The sequence below is a fragment of the Bos grunniens genome, chromosome 15 (assembly GCF_055505025.1).
Source record: "Bos grunniens cultivar Pamir isolate PY7600 chromosome 15, Bosgru_T2T1.0, whole genome shotgun sequence".
NCBI lineage: Eukaryota > Metazoa > Chordata > Mammalia > Artiodactyla > Bovidae > Bos > Bos grunniens.
The window spans coordinates 49,727,318-49,750,711 of NC_141179.1; the positions used below are offsets into that span (position 1 = coordinate 49,727,318).

At 36.3% G+C, this 23,394-nt stretch overlaps 1 protein-coding gene across 1 annotated transcript; it reads left to right on the forward strand.

The window, feature by feature from the left end:
* Positions 1-10,287: 10,287 nt before the first annotated feature.
* Positions 10,288-11,223, forward strand: LOC147358056 (olfactory receptor 52E2-like). The gene has a single exon (XM_086342034.1). It carries the CDS (start codon positions 10,288-10,290, stop codon positions 11,221-11,223), a length of 936 nt encoding a protein of 311 aa, XP_086198160.1.
* Positions 11,224-23,394: the final 12,171 nt, after the last annotated feature.

The window sequence follows — 23,394 nt, forward strand, 5'->3', positions numbered from 1 at the left end:
TTTTGGGATTGTTGTTTAGTCATTAAGTTGTGCCCAACTCTTTTGCGACCCCAAGGACTGTAGCCGCCAGGCTCCTCTGTCCATGGGATTTCCCAGCAAGAAACTAGAGTGGATTGCCATTTCCTTCTCCAGGGGATCTTCCCAACCCAGGGATGAATTCATGTCTCCTGCTTTGGCAGGTGGGTTCTTTATCACTGAGCCACCAGGGAAGCCCTACCCTTGCTTACCTTTAGGTTTATGTCTACATTCATTGAGCTAAAACGAGTTTTTACAAACTTTCCCTTTTTGATCCTCAAATGAAATTTTATATCCTTTTATCTATAGTTGTGTTTCCATCAACATTCTCCTATTACTCATGTACTTTAAGTTTCATTCTTTCTATTTGTTCTACCTCTTTACACAAGTTAAATCTATTTCCCAGTAGAAAATAAGTGGATTAATTATGCAGAGAAAAGTTCATACAGAAGTGAATGCAATTTTCCAATTATTTAAAACAGGTTTTATCCTTACTTGCAATCATGAAATTAAAAATGAAAATGAATATGATAGAAATCACAGTTTATATTTTTAACCAACAGAATATCATGATTTTTGATATCAAGCATTAGAGAGGTTTGAGCAAACGAGCAACTAGTATGCATAATTGGTAGAAGACAATTGACCTGTTAGAGAAAAAACTGCATAGTAACTATTCTTATGAAACAAAAGGTTTGGCTTATCAATTTAACTATTTGCCATCCTAGGGAATAATGCTCATATATACATATGGAGGGAAGATCCTCTGGAGGAGGGCATGACAACCCACTCCAGTATTCTTGCCTGGAGAATCCCATGGACAGAAAAGCCTGGCGGGCTACAGTCCATAGGGTCACCGAAAGTTGGACATGAGTGAGTTACTAAGCACATAGACATAGAAGTATATACAGCGATTCTCATTGTAAAAATGCCTATAATAGAAGAAAAAATCAAGCATCCAAAATGTCCATCAAAGTAATATCAAGTTAAAAAATCTGTAGCATATTATAGAGTACTCAGAAGCAATTAGAATGAAGTAATTTTTATACATTTACATATAAAATATCCAAATGAAAAATGAAACAGAAATTCGATTTTTCTGTTAACACAAAAGCACAAGCAAAAATGAAACATGTATGCTTGTGTGTGTGTGTGTGTATATATATATATATATATATATATATATATATATATATATACACACACAAAACACATTTATACTAAAGCTTTTACAAACACAGAAAACAATCAGAAAGGGTATCCTTAGGAAGCATAGACTTAGAAAGAGCCTATATTTGGGACTGTGATAAGAATATAATTTAGCTGTATCACTGTGGTTACCTTTTTTTATCAGCACCAGTGTAGTCGATAAATTCATGTGCTATATATAGTTTACGGTAAGTAAATAAATAACGCAGAGTTGCAATGGTATTCATTATAAAAATATAAACCATGAAATTACAGAGGAGATGAGGCTTTCCTTCTCTTATAAAATATTGAAACATTTCTCTAAGCTTTTTAAATATCTTTCCCACATCTCTCATAGAGAACTTGTCAGTTTGTGAAAGTGGTGACCCAGTGTCTTTGTTCTTCATGGTGGTATTTTTCCACATAAAATCCCTCAATAACTCAAGAATTTACTCACATATCACTCCTCTGAGATTACTTTTCTAGTTATTTTCAACCATCATTTGATACCCCTCTTCAGCGTCCCTATGATGTGTACACTTACATGTCTCTATTTTGCCATACTGCATTTTTATTTCTGTACATCTTTCACATTTATTATGGTACAAATTCTTACTTGATAGAGTTCATCTCTTTTCATGTATTTGTTTGATGTTCCAATGAATGAATGAACAAAAGAGAAAAATAAGAACATAAGGGAGTGTTATTTTTTCTGGTAAATAATTTTATTTAAACTTAAGACAAACAATGGAATCACTATAAACTGACTCTGGTTCATACTAATCCCCAAACACTATAGTACATTAACAGTTTATACTATTTTCATATTATTTATACTATTCATACTATTAAAACTTTTAATACTACTTTAATACTGTTTATACAATTTATTTTATCATATTAAATATTTAAGACATATCCAAGAAATTAAAAATACAACAAAAATAAATTATAAAAAAGAAATTCAACAAAATTAAATTATATCAATATTTTTTTCTTTGTCTGATTATAGGGGAAAAAAAGAGGGAATGGAGGAGAAGAAATATCTGATTTTAAGGAGGAATAAAATAAATGACCTATAACACCTTCTGGCAAAATTCTGCATCTCAGACTTTCTCCATGCTGTTAAATATTCTATATAATTTTTTATTCTTGTTGGTTTTTTAAACTTTTTATTTTGTATTGGAATATAGCCAATTAACAATGCTGTGATAGTTTCAAGTGTGATGCATTGATACATGAAAAAATGTCAAGTTACAAAATAAGAGCATAGTAGATCCTGATATTATAAATCAAAACCCAAAAGACCTTGTATGCATACTTAGAAGAGTCAAGAACATGGATGTACATATGAGTGAAAGATAGTGTATAATATAAACACACCAAAAAGTAAAAAAGAAAAAAATAAGTTCTACATCTCTATCAAGCTTATAACAAAAATAAAATAAATCAACATGAACTGAGCTTCTATTAGATATTATATTTCTTTATACTGAGGGCATTGTCTTACTGAATCCTTAAAGGGACTTTCTAGGTAGGTACTCAAACATATAACACAGATATGAATAAAGTAAATGATGTTCACATAGGTTCCTCAAACTCTTCTACAATGAATTCAAGGAGCTAGAATTGGAACCCAAGTGTAATTACAAGGTTTGCAATTTTGTAAAATGTTATATTAACCATTAAGAGGCAAGTGCTCCACAGGATTCAGTAAATATAAAATAACATAAGGCATGTTAGACAGTTTGGGGCAACATGAAGAGTTATTCAAATACCAGAGATCTCTAAGGTTTGTTCAGAATGTAGGGCTGATACATCTGCACTCCCATCCTTTCTTCATTGCCTTTTTCTGAAGGCCTGATCTAAGTAGAGAAGCCCATGCACAAATTTATTCTCAAGGAAAGCTGCACCCTGATTCAACTCACATCAGAGTAAAACAGAGGCCATCTGTTCAGGGGTCATAAATCCAAAGGGGCTCAGTTGCTCCAAGAAATCTTACACAAGCCTGTTTTTCACAGCCTATTTACCCTGATGAGAGTCCTGAAACCTTCCATCTGGCTATTTTCAACCTAGCCTGTGACACAAATGAGAGCAAACTGCATTGCCTTACCTCACCAGGGGTGCTCCTGGGATGAGGATGAGTACCCACCTCAACTGAAGAAAACTTCATAACTTACAGCTTTTCATAATGAGCTCAGTTATAGACATGCTTCCCATTTTCTGAGGGTCCCATGGGCATTGAGTGGGAATGGTCTCCCTAGAGTGTCAGGGAAAGATGACACTGGGAGTTAAAGATTTGAGTTCAGAAATCAGGTTGTAAGTCTTTAGAGCTGACATCTTCATAACAGGAAAATCCAAGAAAGGGGACGGGGAAAGATGAGTCTTCCTCAATTGCCTGGAGTCTGCCTTTCAGCAGGATTGCTTGCATTTCAGAATTGCTTGTTTTTAAAAATAAATGCACAAATCTAAAAAGTAAAGATAATGTCTAGTCCCTTTGTTTTAAATAATGCCTTTTTTATTTTTAATATAAGAAAAGATAAAGAAAAACTAATATCAATCCTAAAGTCACCTTGATATTTAAATTATATATCATAATTTTCATATTTACATGATTTTAAATATTTAAATCATATTAGACTAAATTTTATAGCATAACCTATCTCAAGACATGATATATACTTTCTTACTTTCATATTAGTCAGAATAAATTCCACTGATTTTTTTTAAATGCACATCATGGTGATTTGATATATAAATATATTTTGGAAGGATTTCCCCTCCTCCCACATCTAGTTAATTAACATATCTGTAACCGCACATATTTATTTGTATGTGAGAACATTTGTGTGTGTGTGTGTGTATGTATAAGGGAGAGAGCACTTAAGTTCTACTCCCCAGCAAATGTTGATTATATAATACAGTATTATCAACTATAGTCCTTAAGGTAGGTGCTAAATCCTCAGCCCTTATACATCTTATAGCTGAAAGTTTGTACCCATTTACCAATGTCTTCCCATTTTTCCCCCTAACATAGCCCTTGGCAACTACTTTTGTTCTGTATGTCTGTTTCTATCACAGAAAATTTATTACATGAAACAAATGAAAATGTGACTTTGTTGAAAACTGAATAGCATTTAAACATTATTGTGGAAACTTTGACATCTTTAAACAATCAAGCCACTGAGGTTTATTGCTTGATTTTACATGTATGTATTCCAGGCTAGCTTTTGACCTTTAACTAATGTTTGAATCTTTATTGTGTGTGACAATCTCACTAATTTCATTCATTGTACAACTTGGAATTTTATCATTTAACTTTAAATTTAGTTATATTCTTTATGTTATTATTAGTGTGTCTTATATACATTACATATACACAGTGAGAGGGGAACAGGCAGGAAGGCCAGGCGTCTCCAAACGGAGGAAATAGGCTATAAGTGCAGATATTTTTATCTCTCTCTTAAGCAGCAGGAGGAAACAAACTAATGTTATATTTTTTTTTTCCCCTTCTCTATACAAATTTAAGAGACTTTCCTGGTGGCTAAGATGGTAAAGCATCTGCCTTCAATGTGGAAGGCCTGGGTTTGATCCCTGGGTTGGGAAGATCCTCTGGAGAAGAAAATGGCAACCCACTCCAGTACTCTTGCCTGGAAAATCCCATGGACAGAGAAGTGTGGTAGGCTACAGTCTATGGGGCTGTAAAGAGTCAGACATGATTGAGCGACTTCACTTTTACTTTATACAAATTTAAAAACAGGTTTCTCTTAAAATTCTGTGTTGCCATAATGACACCTGGTTGCACCTGAACTTTTCTCAAACCTTGAGCTAACCAATGCATTTTTGTTATGGAAATGTTTGCCTTAAGCTATGTTAATGTCCAGAAAAACATCTATTTCTGCTTTATTGACTATGTCAAAACCTTTGACTGTGTGGATCACAATAAACTGTGGAAAATTCTGAAAGAGATGGGAATACCAGACCACCTGATCTGCCTCTTGAGAAATTTGTATGCAGCTCAGGAAGCAACAGTTAGAGCTGGATATGGAACAATAGACTGGTTCTAAATAGGAAAAGGAGTACATCAAGGCTGTATATTGTCACCCTGTTTATTTAACTTATATGCAGAATACATCATGAGAAATGCTGGACTGGAAGAAACACAAGCTGGAATCCAGATTGCCGGAAGAAATATCAGTCACCTCAGATATGCAGATGACACCACCCTTATGGCAGAAAGTGAAGAGGAACTCAAAAGCCTCTTGATGAAAGTGAAAGTGGAGAGTGAAAAAGTTGGCTTAAAGCTCAACATTCAGAAAATGAAGATCATGGCATCCGGTCCCATCACTTCATGGGAAATAGATGAGGAAACAGTGGAAACAGTGTCAGACTTTATTTTTCTGGGCTCCAAAATCACTGCAGATGGTGACTGCAGCCATGAAATTAAAAGACACTTACTCCTTGGAAGGAAAGTTATGACCAACCTAGATAGCATATACAAAAGCAGAGACATTACTTTGCCAACAAGGGTTCGTCTAGTCAAGGCTATGGTTTTTCCTGTGGTCATGTATGGATGTGAGAGTTGGACTGTGAAGAAGGCTGAGCGCTGAAGAATTGATGCTTTTGAACTGTGGTGTTGGAGAAGACTCTTGAGAGTCCCTTGGACTACAAGGAGGCCCAACCAGTCCATTCTGAAGGAGATCAGCTCTGGGATTTCTTTGGAAGGAATGATGCTAAAGCTGAAACTCCAATACTTTGGCCACCTCATGCGAAGAGTTGACTCATTGGAAAAGACTCTGATGCTGGGAGGGATTGGGGGCAGGAGGAGAAGGGGACGACAGAGGATGAGATGGCTGGATGGCATCACTGACTCGATGGACGTGAGTCTGAGTGAACTCCGGGAGTTGTTGATGGACAGGGAGGCCTGGCGTGCTGTGATTCATGGGGTCGCAAAGAGTTGGACACAACTGAGCGACTGATCTGATCTGATGTTAATGTACTATACATTTACCCTAAACTCTGTCTTCAAGTCAGTTCCACCTAAAGGCTCAGATCCTGTATGTTTTACTTGTACATTGTTCTCCTAATCTATGTTAATAAAACTATATATTTGCTAGGAAATCTGCCTTTCTTTAAGATTCATGTCAATCATTTTATGGCCCAGGATGACTCACCTAATGCCAATGTTATCTCAATGCATGTTGTGGGTGAGGGGCCTGGTGCCATTCTCTGAATTTTGAGACATTTACTTCCTCTAATTAGCAGACTGCTAGTAGCTATATAATATCTGGTTAAAGACTAGCAGGGGACACTCTTTTTGCCCTCTTCTGATGTCTATGTCAGAAACTTTCTCTATCTCTTTTATACTTTACTAAAACTTTATTACACAAAAGGTCTGAATGATCAAGCCTCATCACTAGCCCCAGATTGAATTCTTCTCCTCTGGAGGCCAAGAATCCCAGTGTCTTATGTGGTTCAGCAAAAACCTTTCAACAGTGCAACCCCATTACTTGGAAATTCTGTAGTTGCAAATTTGCCTACTCTCAAGAATTTATTTGTAACCTCAAATAAATATTTATGACATTTTCACAGTCATCTGTAGACATGCAAAGATCTGGGACAAATTAAATTGCCTGACATGTACATTCTCAGCTGAGGTGGACTTTTCATTTCCTCTTTCACGTTGTAAACAAGTATTATTTTTGCATTCTATTCAGTGCCACATTTTTCTTATTTCCATGTTTCTTGTTGATAATCTTGCTGTTTGTAATAGCTGTCAAGTGTAGTGAAATGCACTAAAATAAATAAATATTTAAAAAATTTACTTTTGAAGTGTACCAGAATAAAATAATATTTATCTGCATTGTCCTTCTGAGTGAGTTTGTTTCCTGGAACACATGGCTACAACAGTGGCAAGAAGCTTGTAGGAACCTAGATCTGCATTTCCTGTAGGAATGATATTTTCCTACATTTTAATTCAGTGTCCATGGTGACTTTATGGAAAAGAACTAATGAGAATAATGAGAAAGGACTATGCCTGTGCATGAATACATATCATATGTATATGTACACTCCCACCGCACCCCCACCCCCCACCACCACCACACACACACATTTATCCAGAGCTGGGCTTACTCTCTCATTCCCCCATAGGAGAACTCAGGCTGAGGGAATTTCTTGGTGCAGAGCAGTGCCAGTCTGAGGAAAGGTGAGTGATGAGGGCAAAGTGAAACATTTCTTCTTACTCTTACTAATCTGTTTTGTCTTGTTCTTTGCTCCACCAGAGGCTTATAACCTCCCATCTAGATTTTGGAACTCTTATTTTCATCCATTACTGGTTGCTGAGCAGGTGTTTCTGTGAGGGAAGAGTACAAAGACCTCCTATTCAGTCACCTTCCTATACCTGTGGCGGATTCATGTTGATATATGGCAAAACCAATACAATATTGTAAAGTTAAAAAATAAAATTAAATTAAAAAAAAATAATGTAAACCTGACATCTTTGGTTTCTTTTCCTTAGAAACCAGGACTCCCTAATGGCTCTCTTTTTTTGGTTCAAAACCAGATTAGAATCTTGAATACTCAGAGGTCTTTTTTGTGCTTTATAAAACTGGCTGTGGGGAATTTCTACTGAAAGCTCCTCCAGGCAAAGAGCAGTGCTCTCATAAAAACTAAGTGGTTTAAGACAAAACAGAGACAGGATTCCATCCTGGTGCTCTGTCTGGTAAGTCTTCTCTGTCTCCTAACTCACAGTGTATCCCGAGGCCACAGTGATGGACAAAAGGAAAGATGAGAGAAAGAAAGGAAGAGAAGAGACACAAGTTTGAGGGAAAGAAGACTGAGACAGAAGTTTAGAGAAATGGACAAGATCATAGCTAGGAAGGAGCATGTAATCATAATATACCCATTTGGATTTCAGCCTGAATCTATCCTGTGCATTTTAAAAAGTCACTCTCCTGACATCTAAAGAATGATGGATAGCATGGTATCTTTGAAGTAGGCTCAAGTGTTCAATATCTACCTAAAACTAAAAATATATTATATTTAAGGCTTTAAATTTATTCCTTCTTTTATAGATGAAAAATGCTTGTAACTTACTTTCTTTTGATTACACTGTAAATAAATCAAGAATCTGGGTTTAAAAAAAGTTAGTCTGACTGTAGACCTCATACTTTCAAGTACTGTAAACTACTGTGCTGTAATAAATCCAAGAAATGATAATGATTTAAACTAATTTCATTATGAATGAGATAGATGCACTGATTTTTAAAATACTGAAGAGGTAAAATTAATTGTACTTTTTTATAATGTGTGAGAGAAGAGGATGCTACTCAGATATTTGTCTTTCTTTTTTAAATTTAGGTATAATTGACATATAATGTTATATTTGTTTCAAATGTACAACATAACCTACAATTTATGAAACGATCACACAATAATCCGATTAACATCCAGCACCAAAGATAGTTACAACTTGATTTCTGGTCTAGGAATACAAAAAAAAAAAAAAAATTAAGACTGTCTTTAACTTATGTTAATGAATCACAGAAAATATTGCTTTCATAATTGAATTCTACTTTCAATTATCTATATCACACATTTTTAGAGTATTCACTCTTGCATTTCAAGGCCACAATATTATGGAAGAAAGAGCTTATTCTTAAAGACATTTCACAGAATGCCTCCTACAAATAACACCTATTGCTTTCAGCTTCCCTTGTTTTCATGTTTGCCATTTCCTCCTAGGAGTTCCCTGCTTTCTCACACATATCATCAGGTCTAGATGATACCTGATTGTCTTAGTGAAACTGTGATCATAATTTCCATTGCTCTTCTGGCATTTTCCAATAATACAAAATGATGAAAAGACACTTCTTACTACAAAACCACTATCAGTAATGAATGATCAAATTTTTAAAAATACTCATCTAACAATTGCCATAAGTAAAGTACATGAAAATATGTAAGAACAGCTTTGGTAACTTTGAAAATGGTAGATCCAGTATGCTCAGAACAGGTGTCTATTTAGTTTTTTCTTCAACATATTTGCCATGAATCTTAAACTGTTACAACTATGACCTCCTTAGATTATAATGAAGATATGACATCTTGTATTCAGATGGATGTGTGTTTAAAAGAGATGATGTGTCTGTTTGAATGTGTGTAGAGGAGAGAGAGCTATGTACATATGATACGGGTTAGGCATGTATTAGCTTTTCCTTATTTCCATTCTCTTTTCATTTCAATTTACTGTTTTCTCCTCTATTTTTTTTCTATAGCTCTGTAACTATAAGCATTACAAGTTTTGACAAGTCTTTTAAACTATATGAGGTTTAGATCCATACTTAAAGATGGGATTAATGTTCTCCTATTTGTGTTTATAAAGATTAGAGATAATATTTGCACATGTTCCACAGCATTGGAATTAGTAGGCAAGTACCTTAATGGATGGTAGTTGATGCTGTCATTTTAACTGCACTTTAACTGCATACTTTAATATTAATGAATAAATATTAACAAATGGCTTACCTGAATCCTTTATATTTATTTTGAACCTTTTAGATTGCATCTTAATGAATATGTGTTCATTAGCAATTATTAGAAAAAATGTTTTAATACTTGTGTGTTACCATCTAATCAAATGAAACTACAGACCACTTTAGAGGCTGGCAAAGTCCTATGTATGTCAATATTGAAAATAAATTATGTTGATGATGATGAGAGAAGGCAATTAATGAATTATTAATAGTAAGGCAACATTTTAGCATAATACTAGTAATAGAACCATTGCAAATTAGCAGAGAAGAACAGTGCTAACAAAGATGAATACATTATGTAGAATTTTTTATGACAATCCACTACAAAATTTCTAAAACCTTCTCAAGAATTTGCTTTTTCACATTGATGTTTATGTATTGATACTACATTTTTTACTGTGTGAATTAACTGAGGAAGAGAGTATACTCAATTGTATGGTATTCTTATTTTCCTTAGGTTTAAAACATTGCAGAGCTTTACTCAGTACTCTGAAGATCAGTAAACACGCATGTGTAAGGAACATGGACTTATGCAATACCAAGCAAGATGTCCCTTCCCAATGATACCCAGTTTCACCCCTCCTTCTTCTTGTTGCTGGGAATCCCAGGACTGGAAACTCTCCATATCTGGATTGGCTTTCCCTTTTGTGCTGTGTACCTGACTGCACTGATAGAGAACTTCACTATCCTATTTGTGATCCAGGCTGAGAGCCATCTACACCAGCCTATGTTCTACTTCTTGGCCATGTTGGCTACCATTGACTTGGGTTTCTCCACAGCTACCATCCCTAAGATGCTTGGGATCTTCTGGTTTAGTCTCAAAGAGATCCTCTTTGAAGCCTGCCTCACTCAGATGTTTTTCATCCACAACTTCACTGGTATGGAGTCAGCAGTCCTCTTGGCAATGGCTTATGACCGCTATGTGGCCATCTGCAACCCCCTCCGATATAGCACCATCCTCACCAACAGGGTCATTTCTATGATTGGTGTTGGTGTTTTAGTGAGGTCATTTATTTCTGTTATTCCATTTATATTTCTCATTTTACGGCTGCCCTTCTGTGAGAATCAAGTCATCCCTCATACCTACTGTGAACACATGGGCCTTGCTCGCCTATCTTGTGCCAGCATCAAGATCAATATCATCTATGGCTTAGGTGCTATGTCAATCCTAGTGTTTGATATCATAGCCATTGCCCTTTCTTATGTTCAGATACTCCGTGCTGTTTTTCGTCTTCCTTCTCATGAAGCACGACTCAAGTCTCTCAGCACATGTGGTTCCCATGTTTGCGTAATTCTTGCCTTCTATACACCAGCTCTGTTTTCCTTTATGACACATCGCTTTGGCCGAAATGTCCCCTGTTACATTCACATACTTTTGGCCAATCTCTATGTTACAGTGCCGCCAATGCTCAACCCTGTCATATACGGAGTCAGAACCAAGCAGATCTATGGCCGTGTGAAAAAAATGTTATTACAAAAATAAAGAATTAAAATGGAATAGCATCTAATATGTATGATATGGAACTTTTGAGCAGGGAAACAATTTATTATATTAAATTATGTACATTTAAGTGTGATTGACAAAATATGTATTTGGCTCCCTTCTGTAACTATTTTAATGAGTTCAGAGACTGAAAAATCTAAGCTTTGTTATCCAATTCAAATAGTACGTGAAAGTCCATGACAGTCTTTATGTATGATATTTGGTCACTGGAATCAGTAGATTCGAAGTAGAAATATAGAATGTACCTTTTTTTTTGTATTATATTATTCATGTGGATTTTTTTGATGATTCTCACTCCCTCTTTAGCTCCAAGTTGCCCTGTAAGTGTTTCTCCCTTCTTACTTTGCAATCCTCTCTTGTTTCTCCTTCTTTTTCTCATTTTCTCTACCTTCAGAACTCAATCATTTTTATTTTAAGGACTGAAAAGTGATATCCTATGATTTCATCATAAATATTATTAGTTCAGTTCAGTTCAGTAGCTCAGTCATGTCTGACTCTTTACAACCCCATGAATCGCAGCACGCCAGGCCTCCCAGTCCATCACCAACTCCCTGAGTTCACTCAGACTCACGTCCATCGAGTCAGTGATGCCATCCAGCCATCTCATCCTCTGTCATCCCCTTCTCCTCTTGCCCCTAATCCCTCCCAGCTTTTCCAATGAGTCAACTCTTCACATGATGTGGCCAAAGGACTGGAGTTTCAGCTTTAGCATCATTCCTTCCAAAGAAATCCCAGGGCTGATCTCCTTCAGAATGGACTGGTTGGATCTCCTTGCAGTCCAAGGGACTCTCAAGAGTCTTCTCCAACACCACAGTTCAAAAGCATCAATTCTTCAGCACTCAGCCTTCTTCACAGCCCAACTCTCACATCCATACATGACCACAGGAAAAACCATAGCCTTGACTAGACGAACCTTTGTTGGCAAAGTAATGTCTCTGCTTTTGAATATGCTGTCTAGGTTGGTCATAACTTTCCTTCCATGAATGTATTCAAAAACTGTGGAACAAAAATGAGTATATAGGTTTTACATGTAAATAGGTGTAGACACAACTGGTAAGAAAAATTGATTCCGTATATAGGGTACAACGGGGAAAAGTACCCCCCAATTCCATATGACATAAGGATCATAAAAAATTAAGAAACAAGAGGTAATAAAACTAATAATAATGGAATCTAACATTCCTTGAACAATCACCATGTTATAGAAACTATATGTAGTTCTATAGGTAGTTCAAGTTTTAAAAGTAAGTAGATATTTAGGAGTGAAGTGACTTACACACAGTCACACAATTATCATGTAACAGAACTTTAAATTTAGTTTCAGTACAGTTTCTTTATCTTCTCTCCTATGATTTAATATAGAAACCGATGATGACACAACAGACAAACAAAGGTTAAGTAAACATACAGCTGTCGAGAACAAGATGGCAGAGGAGTAGGTGGACGTGGAGTACATCTCTCCCCATGGATACATAAGAAATACACCTTCAGACACAGAAGTGAATGCAGAACACCAGCTGAGAGCAGACAGGAGTACCTGACCAGTGGAAAATAATATATAGAACCATGCAAAACTCAGTAGGATGAAGGAACTAGAGGAACAAAGAGTGTAAGTAGGACTGGACCTGCTCTCGGTGGATGGGGGAACTGAAGCAGGGGTCTGATCCCCACATTGGGGCAATTGTCTAAATCAGAGGAGAAACATTTAAGGCTGAGAGTGAAACAGCTGATCTGTGGCAGCCTAAATGGAATGAGAATCAGAGAGTTCTTGCCACAGCCATACATACCCCAGATAGGCATGCAGGTCATCTAGATGGTGCAGTGGCTGGAAGTTAGAGTTTAGGGATTGTGGAGCAATCCCAGGGTGAGGGTTGCTGTTATCTGTAAAAAGACAGATCGAGGGGATGTCAGGGAGGAGATTGTGGTGGGAAATGTCTCTGGAGGAAAGCCAGGCAGCCATGGAAGCAAGGCGATACTGCTGAGTCATGCGGAGGGGTGGTACCATCACCATAGCCTCCCTCTCCCCACATGCATCGGCAGCTGAACAATAGAGAGGCTGGCCCATCAAACACCTGACTGCACTGAACTTCAGAGTGGGACCCCACCCAGGGTGCCCCTTTATGTGCCTGAAGTGCAGATCTAAAGACTAGGACCTCAGTAAGGGGGGCCCCTCTATGTGCCTGATGTGCCAAACAACAGAGAAGGACCCCAGGCAAGGGAGACCTCTAAGTGCCTAAACAGGCAGAGCTATAGAGAAAGACTGGCCAAAGAGGCCTTCTGATCGCTAGATACAAGAGGTTCGGAAAAAAGACTCTGGTAGGACCATAACTCCTGCGGCAGAGGCAGTCCATGTCCCTGCACACTTGGCACCGTCAGGGTCCCTGCAAGCCAAGCAACTACATCACCTTCATGGTCAACCCTCACTGGGGCAGAGCTGCCACAGGCAAAAAAAATATATCTTGCGTCAATGCACACAGTGTCACTTCTGTTGTGTCCAACCGCTTTGCAACTGCCTGAAGCCTGCCAGGCTTCTCTGTCAGAGGGGTTCTCCAGGCAAGAATACTGGAGTGTATTGGCCAATACTGGTTGCCATACCCTTCTAGAGCACTATGCTTCCTGCTGCTTTAGCTGCCAACTCCCCTGAGTACCTGGTGCTGTCACAACTCCTGCAACCCAAGCAGTTCCACCACCTCCACTCCTGACCCTCACCCAAGTCCTCCAGCTCAGCCTCAGGAGCAAACCCCAGCGGAAAACCCACATGCAGAGGTGGAAAGAAACCACAGTTGAAACCCAGAGGTAGTGTGGCTAAGGAAGAAAGCCCAAAACCTTCCCACCAGCTGAATAAGCCTCAGATTAAATCCACATGATCAACTAGACAGACTCTGTGTCCAAGGAATATATAAAAGGACATTGAGGGCTCCCACAAAACAAGACGCACTAGTTCTGATAGCTGTGGACATTGGAGGCAAGAACACACAAGAATAGGACCAGATTAGAATCTGAACTGCACCCACAGCAGGTCCAGAGATCAGCACAGTGTTGGAGGGCATCCTAGGGAGGTGAGGTGGACTGTGACTCCCAGTGAGGGAAAGGACTCTGACAGGAGTGACTCAAGAACATTTATTATCCTTATGTTTGACTTGTTCTGTAGATTACTTTGGATTTTCTTTTTCTTCCCCCTCTATTGTAGCTGTTGATTTTATTGGCATTAAGAAATCTAATTAATTTTTGAGTTTTTTTTTTTTAAGTTACTTTTTTTTTTTTTTTGTGGTTATCAATCTTTGCCTCTAAAGGCTTCCCTGGTGGCTCAGAAGTTAAAGCATCTGCCTCCAATGTGGGAGACCTGGGTTCAATCCCAGTCGGGAAGATATCCTGGAGAAGGAAATGGTAACTCACTACAGTATTCTTGCCTGGAGAATCCCCTAGATAGAGAAGCCTGGTAGGCTACAGTCCACAAAGAGTCAGACACAACTGAGTGACTTCACTTTCTGCCTCTAAGTTGGGCTTTTGCAGTTCTGTGGAACATTTTTTTTCTTTCTTTCTTATTTTTTTCTTTTTCTTTTTTAAATTTAACTTCTAATTTTTTAAAACCTAGCATTATTTTTTTCTACATTTATCCTTTGGTTTGCTTTCCTACAGTTCTTTTCCCCTTGTAGTTAATCTTTAAAGTATATAAATCTTCTTTACCTACTTCTATTTAACTTTGCATGTCTATTCTTTTATCTCTGTTTTCTTTCCTTTTCTCTCGACATATTTGTTAGTTTTGTGTTCATTGCTTTATTCTCTACATGTCATCTTTCTTTAGTTTTGTTTTCTAGTTTGCACTTTAGTTAGTTTTGTTCTTAACTGGTAGATATAATTTTTGGTTTCCTTTGTTCACCAGGTCAATCTATTATACTTTATTTTTGTTGAACTGTTTTTATTTTGCTTATGTATATGAATATGTATATGTGTATATTCCATTATTTTAATTATTATTTGCCTGACTTATAACTGCCATTTGTCTGGGGTTCCTCTTTGGTTTCTTATTTTTGGGTATTTGTTTTATTCTCACTTAATGCTGTAACAAACCATTTGTGGAATCTTTGTTCCTGACCAGAGATCAAGCTCTGAGTCTTTGGAGTGGGAGCACTGACTCCCAAACCCTAGATTACCAGAGAACTAACCCTAGGGAGTAATCAAATAGTGAGAACTCACACAAAGGAAACCACCTGATTACAAGACCCTGTCTCTCCCAACCATCAGTAGCACCCTTTACAGGACGCCTTATCTAAACAACAAGCAAAACAAAAATACAAACCCAATCACAGCAGACAGGATTACCACCTCACTCAGCCTTGCCCGTCAGAGGAAAAATAAAAACAAACAAAAAACTTAACACAAATCTCACCATATATGAAGCTTACACAAACAACTGGACCAACCTCAGGAGGGCAGAAACCAAAAGGAAGAAAGAATTCAACTTTAAAGACTGAGAAAAGTTTACCACAAACACAATACCTTAAATAATGAAAAGGCAAGCAATACTACACAAATGAAGGAACAAACTAGAGACACAGAAGTTCAAATAAATGAAGAGGAAATAAGCAAACTACCTGAAAAAGAATTCAGAATAATGATTCTTGAAAACAAAGTGAAGGAAATGCAAGAATCAATTAACAAAGAACTAGAAGAATTAAAGAATAAACATACAGAAACAAACAACACAATTACTAAAATTAAAAATACTCTAGGAGGAATCAATAGCAGAATCTGAAGCAGAACAAATCCATAGGCTGGAAGATAAAATGGTAGAAATAAATTCTGAAGAGCAGAATAAAATAAAAAGAATGAAAAGAACTGAAGATAGTCTCAGAGACCTCAGGGTTTCTGATATCAAATGCACCAACATTTGAATTATAGGGGCCCCAGAAGAAGAAGAAGAAGAAAAAAGAATGAGTATGAGAAAACTTTTGAAAAGATTACAGTTCAAAATCTCTCCAACATGGAAAAGGAAATAGTCAATCAAGTCCAAGAGGCACAAAAGCCCCATATAGGATAAACCCAAGGAGAAACATACCAAGACACACACTAATCAACCTAACAGAGACTGAATACAAATAAAGAATATTAAAAACAGCAAGGGAAAAGCAACAAGTAACATACAAGTAAAACCGCACATCTGTAACAGCTGATCTTTCAGCAGAAACTCTGCATGCCAGAAGGGAATGTCAGGATACATTTAAAGTACTGAAAGGGAAAAATCTACAACCATGATTACTGTACCCAGCGAGGATCTCATTCAAAACTGATGGAGAAATAAAAAGCTTTTCAGACAAGCAAAAGTTAAGAGAATTAAGTACCACCAAACCATTTTTATAAAAATGTTAAATGGACTTATATATTCAAGAAATACAAGAGAAGAAAAAAATGTACAAAATCAACCCCAAATAATTAAGAAAATGGCCACAGGAACATATATACCAATAATTACTTTAAGTGTAATTTGTATTAAATGCTTCAACCAAAAGACACAGACTGGATGCTGCTGCTAAGTTGCTTCAGTCATGTCCAACTCTGTGCGACCCCATAGATGGCAGCCCTCCAGGCTCCTCTGTCCCTGGGATTCCTCAGGCAAGAATACTGGAGGGGTTTACCATTTCCTTCTCCAATGCATGCATACATGCTAAGTCACTATAGTCGTGTCCAACTCATTGCAACCCTATGGACAGCAGCCCACCAGGCTCCTCTGTCCATGGGATTCTCTAGGCAAGAATACTGGAGTGGGTTGCCATTTACTCTCACAGACTGGTTGAATGGATACAAAAACAAGACTCATATATATTCTGTTTACAAGAAACCCACTTCAGACCTAAAGACACATATATACTGAAAGTGAGAGAATGAAAAAATATATTCCATGCAAATGGGAAGCAAAAGAAAGCTGGAGTAGCAATCCTCATATCAGACAAAATAGATCTTAAAATTTAAAAAAAATATTACAAGAGATAAGGAAGCACACTACATAATGATCAAGGGATCAATCCAAGAGGAAAATATAACAAATGTAAATATCTATGCACCCATCATAGAAGAACCTCAATACATAAGATAAACACTAACAGACATAAAAGGAGACATTGATAGTAACTCAATAATAGTAGGAGACTTTAACACTCCCTCACATCAATGGATAGATCATCAAAACAGAAGATTAATAAGGAAATACAAGTTTTAAATGATACGTTAGATGAAATGGATCTCATTGATATCTTCAGGATATTCCATCCAAATGCAGAAGAACACACCTTCTTTTCAAGTGCATATGTAACATTCTCCAGGATAGACCACATCTTGGGTCACAAATCAAGCCTCAGTGAATTTAAGAAAATGGAAATCATATCAAACATCTTCCCTGACCACAGTACTATGAGATTAGATATCAATTACAAGAAAAAAAACAAAAAACTTTAAAAAAACACAAACACATGGAGATTAAACAATACATTTCTAAATAACCAACAAGTTACTAGATAAATCAAAAAAAATTTAAAGAAACAAATGACAATGAAAACACAACTCAAAACCTATGGGATGCAGCTAAAGCAGTTATAAGAGGGAAGCTTATAGCAATACAATCCTACCATAAGAAAGAAAAATACTTGTAGCAATACTTGTAGCAATACACTCCTACCTTAAGAAAGAAAAATATTGAATAGACAAGCTAACTTTACACCTAAAACAACTGGAAACAACTGGAAAAAGAAGAACAACAACAACAACAAAAAAACAAAATTAGCAGAAGGAAAGAAATCATAAAGATCTGAGCAGAAATACCTGAAAAAGAAATGAGAGAAACAATAGTAAAGATTAATAAAACTAAAAAGCTGGTTCTTTGAAAAGATAAACAAAATTGACAAACCTTTAGCTGACTCATCAAGAAAAAAAAAAAAAAGAATAATCAAATCAACAAAACTAGAAATGAAAAAGGAGAGGTTACAACAGACAATGCAGAAATACAAAGGAGAATAAGAGACTATCATGAACAACTATATGGCAATAAAATGGATAACCTGGAAAAAATGGACAGATTCTTAGAAAAGTTCAATCTTCCAAGACTGAACCAGAAAGATAAAGAAATTATGAGCAACCCAATTACAAGCACTGAATTTGAAGTTGTGATCAAAAATCTCCCCATAACAAAAGCCCAGGAGCAGATGGCTTCACAGGAGAATTCTATTAAACATTTAGAGAAGAGCTAATGCCTATCCTCCTAAAACTCTTTCAATAAATTGCAGAGGGAAGAACACTTCCAAACTCATTCTATGAAACCACCATTACTATGATACGAAAACCAGCCAAGACAACACACAAAAAGAAAACTACAGGCCAATATCACTGCTGAACATAGATGCAAAAATCCTTAACAAAATTTTAGCCAGCAGAATTCAGCAACACATCAAAAAGCTCATATATCATGATCAAGATGAGTTTATTTCAGGTATGCAAGGATTCTTCAACATATGCAAATCAGTGTGATATACCATATTAAAAAATTGAATGATAAAAACCAGATGGTAATCTCAATAGATGCAGAAGAAGCCTTTGACAAAATTCAGCAACTGTTTATGATTAAAACTCTTTAAAAAATGGGCATAGAAGGAACCTACCTCTATGCAGTAAAGGCCATATATGATAAGCCTATAGCAAACATTATTCTCAATGGTGAAAAACTGAATCCATTCCCCTTAAGATCAGGAACAAGACAAGGGTGTCCACTTTCACCACTATTATTCAGCATAGTTTTGGAAGTCCTACCTACAGCAATCAGAGAAGAAAAAGAAATAAAAGGAATCCAGCTCAGAAAAGAAGTAAAGCTCTCACTGTTTGCAGATAACCTGATACTGTACATAGAAAACCCTAAAGATGGTGTCAGAAAATTTCTAGAGATAATCAGTGAATTTAGCAATGTTGCAGGGTAAAACACACAAAATCATTGCATTTCTATATACTAACAGAAATCACTTGCATTTATATATACTAACAATGAAAAGTCAGAAAGAGAAATTAAGGAATCAATCCCATTTACCACTTCAAAAAAAGAATATAACATCTGGGAATAAACTTACCTAAGGAGACAAAAGAACTATACATAGAAAATTATAAGACACTAATGAGAGAAATCAAAGATTACATAAACAGATTGAGAGATGATATTCCATGTTCCTGGGTAGGAAGAATCAGTATTGTGAAAATGACTATACTACCAAACACAATCTATAGATTCAATGCAATCCCTATCAAATTATCAATGTCATTTCTCACAGAACTAGAACAAAAAAATTCAAAATCCATGTAGAAACACAAAAGGCTCCAAATAGCCAAAGCAGTCTTGAGAAAGAAGAATGGAGCTGGAGGATTCAACCTTCCTGACTTCAGATTATACTACAAAGCTACAGTCATCAAGTCAGTATGGTACTGACACAAAAGCAGAAATATAGACCAACAGAACAAGATAGAAAGTTCAGAAATAAACCCATGCACCTATGAGTACCTTATTTTTGACAAAGGAGGTAAGAATTTGCAATGGAGCAAAAACAGCCTCTTCAATAAATGATGCGGGCAAAATTGGACAGCTACATGTAAAAGAATGGAAGTAGAACACTTCCTAAAACCATACACAAAGATAAACTCAAAATGGATTAAAGACCTAAATGACAGACCAGAAACTATAAAACTCTTAGAGCAAAACATAGGCAGAACACTTGATGGCATAAATCAAAGCAAGATCCTCCATGACCCACCTCCTAGAGTAATGGAAATAAAAACAAAAATAAACAAGTAAACAAAAATAAAAACAAGTAAAAGCTTTTACACAGCAAGGGAAACTATAAGCAAAGTGAAAAGACAACCCTTGGAATGAGAGAAAATAATAGCAAATGAAACCACTGACAAAGGATTAATTTCCAAAATATACAATCAGCTCATAGAACTCAATACCAGGAAAACAAACAACCCAATCAAAAAGTGGGAAAAAGACCTAAACAGATATTTTTCCAAAGAAGACACACAGATGCCTAGCAAATACATGGAAAGATGCTCAACATTGCTCATTATTAGAGAAATGCAAATAAAAACTACAGTGAGATATCACCTCACACCGGTCAGAATGGCCCTCATCAAAAAGTTGACAAGTGATAAATGCTGGAGAGGGTGTGGAGAAAAGGAAATGCTCTTGCACTGTTGGTGGGAATGTAAATTGATACAGTCTTTATGGAAGATGGTATGGAGATTCCTTAAAAAACTTGGAATAAAAGCACCATATGACCCAGCAATCCCACTCCCAGGTATATACCCTGAGGAAGCCAAAATTGAAAAATACACCTGTATCCCATTGTCCATTGTAGCACTATTTACAATAGCTAGAACATGGAAGCAACCTAGATGTCCATCAACAGATGAATGGATAAAGAAGTTGTGGTGCATATACACAATGAAATATTACTCAGCCATAAAAAGGAACACATTTGACTCAGTTCTAATGAGGTGGATGAACCTAGAGCCTATTATACAGAGTGAAGTAGGTCAGAAAGAGAAAGAGAAATATTGTATTCTAATGCATATATACGGAATCTAGAAAAATGGTAGTGAAGAATTTATTTACAGGGCAGCAATGGGGAAACAGACATAGAGAGCAGACTTATGGGCATGGGGAGAGGGGAGCAGAGGGTGATATGTATGGAAAGAGTAACATGAAAACTTATATTACCATATGTAAAATAACCAATGGGAATTTGCTGTATGACTCTGGAAACTCAAAAAGGGGCTCTGTATCATCCTGGCAAGGGGTGGGGGATGGAGAGAGAGATGGTAGGGAGGTTCAAAAGGGAGGGAATATATGTATACCCCTGGTTGATTCATGTTGAGGTTTGATAGAAAACAACAAACTTCTGTAAAGCAATTATTCTTCAATAAATAAATAAATAAAAATAACATTTAGCTGTCAACATGTTTTACAACTTGAAATTATATAAAATAATGAGCATGTGTGCATGTGTACTAAGTCATTTCAGTAGTTTATGACTCTTTGCAACCCCATGGACTTCCAGGCCCCTCTTTCCATGAGATTCTTTAGGCAAAAGTACTGGGGTGGATTGTTATGCCTTCTTCCAGGGGATCTTTGCAATACAGGGATCAAACTGGATCTCTTATGTCCCCTGTATTATCAAGCAGGTTCTTTACCACTAGTGCCACCTGTATAGCTGTCAATTCTGGAATGTAAGTGAAAGAAGGGAATATTATAAAAAACATATATATATATATATGTGTGTATGTGTGTGTGTGTATTAAGATATATGCATTGAAGATAAACTGCATTCAAAAATATTCTGGCTAAGGTACAGAATACAAAATGAGTTAGTTCTTGACTGCCTAGATTGAGGTTTAAACCAAAATGGTTCATAGTCAATGCTTGAGTCAACACTAGATGTTCTCAGTCCCTGAAGAGATGGACACAGAACGTCCCTCTCAGGGGAGATACAACCTTTGTATAAAGTGTTCCTCTTAGGGATCGTGGGCAAGAAGGCCAGCCTGACACACAGAAGGAGGCAGCACATTTCCTTGGGAAGGTAGCCCAGGTCATACTTTATACTTGTGTGTATGAGGGGTCTTCCACAAAAGGCTCATACTGGTGGGGTAGCTTAACACTGTAGACATTGAGGAGAGTTTCTAGAGGTTACATCAGGCAGAATAAGTTGCAGATATACCACAGATGACATGCCAGGTCCCCTTTATTTCAGTTACTGCTACAGACAGGGAGCATCCAGACACTGTGTTCTGTACTTTCCCTGCAGATATGGGCCTGGGTAAGTGATTGGAGTCCAGAACCATGGAAATCAAAGTTATAGTCAGTAAAGTGACCTCTGAAATAGTTGCTGTATCATATGGGTTGTAAGGCCTTAGGGATGACCTTTGCACTCTGAGCTACAAAACAGGGATGTTAAATATTTGCTTTCTCTGTGTATTAACCTACATTCAAGAATCAGATTCTGTAAAGGTGACAGTGCTTTCCTCAGTTTATGTGATAAAACATGAGTTGACTGACAGCATCCAATTTTGTTCTGAGTTGAATCTAACTCACATATTCTATATTTTAGAATGAAAAGCAAGTATTTTTAAATTTACCCCAGGTAGAAAGTCTTTCAAAAATGAGTATCAGTAAAGGAGTATTAAAAGTTTTGTCATTTGTTCCCTAAGTGCAATGTGTATCTGGGATATTAAAAAGAGGCTTAAAAAATAAATAAATAAATAAAAAGAGGCTTTAAAACACAGCTCCTCATCTAATTAGATGAAAAAATTAATTTTGAACTTAAAATGAATGGTGGGGCTCAGTTAACATATTCCCTCAGAAGGGGCCATGTGTATACTGTTTGTAAGCTATTGTGTTTTATTAGAAAATCAAACACTAGCACTGAGTCATATTCATGGTTAATAATGTCAGATTATTTCAACTAATGTTACTAAGGGACCAGTGTTAAGGCATGTTTATATTTCACATATACAACATCTTATTTTATTAACACAAGAACCATTTGAAGTTGATACATGATTATCTCAGACTAGACGGTTAAAATAAAGCTCAGGGAATGATTTTCCTAAGGTCATCAGAGTATAGGAGAGTGAAGACTTAAAACCATGTTTTGTTGGGTTAAAAAGGAGTGTTCCCAAACACCAAACAACTGATTTTTAATCAACCACAATAAGCAGAATATTTAGACTTAATATAGGTTGTTTCTTTAGTTTATGTTCTTTGACCTTAATTTTTTAATATTATTGTTAGATTTTAGGATTTTTAGCTCTCAGCAGTAACTGAGTGAGATAAATGATTCTATCTTTTAAATAAGCTCCAAAATTGAATGTTTTATTAAATCAAATTATACTATAGTTTGCATTACAAAATGACTGTTTATATTTATGCTTTTTAATCATAGACATTTTAAACATATACAATCAATAGACACATATAATACTCTTACCAGCAATTTCAAGAACTATATATTGAATTTTCCTTCAGATCTAAATTTGATTTTTTAAAGTAAAATTTACACACATTTACATGTACACACTATCTGTACATTTTTAACAAAGGTAATTGTATATCCATTTATATCC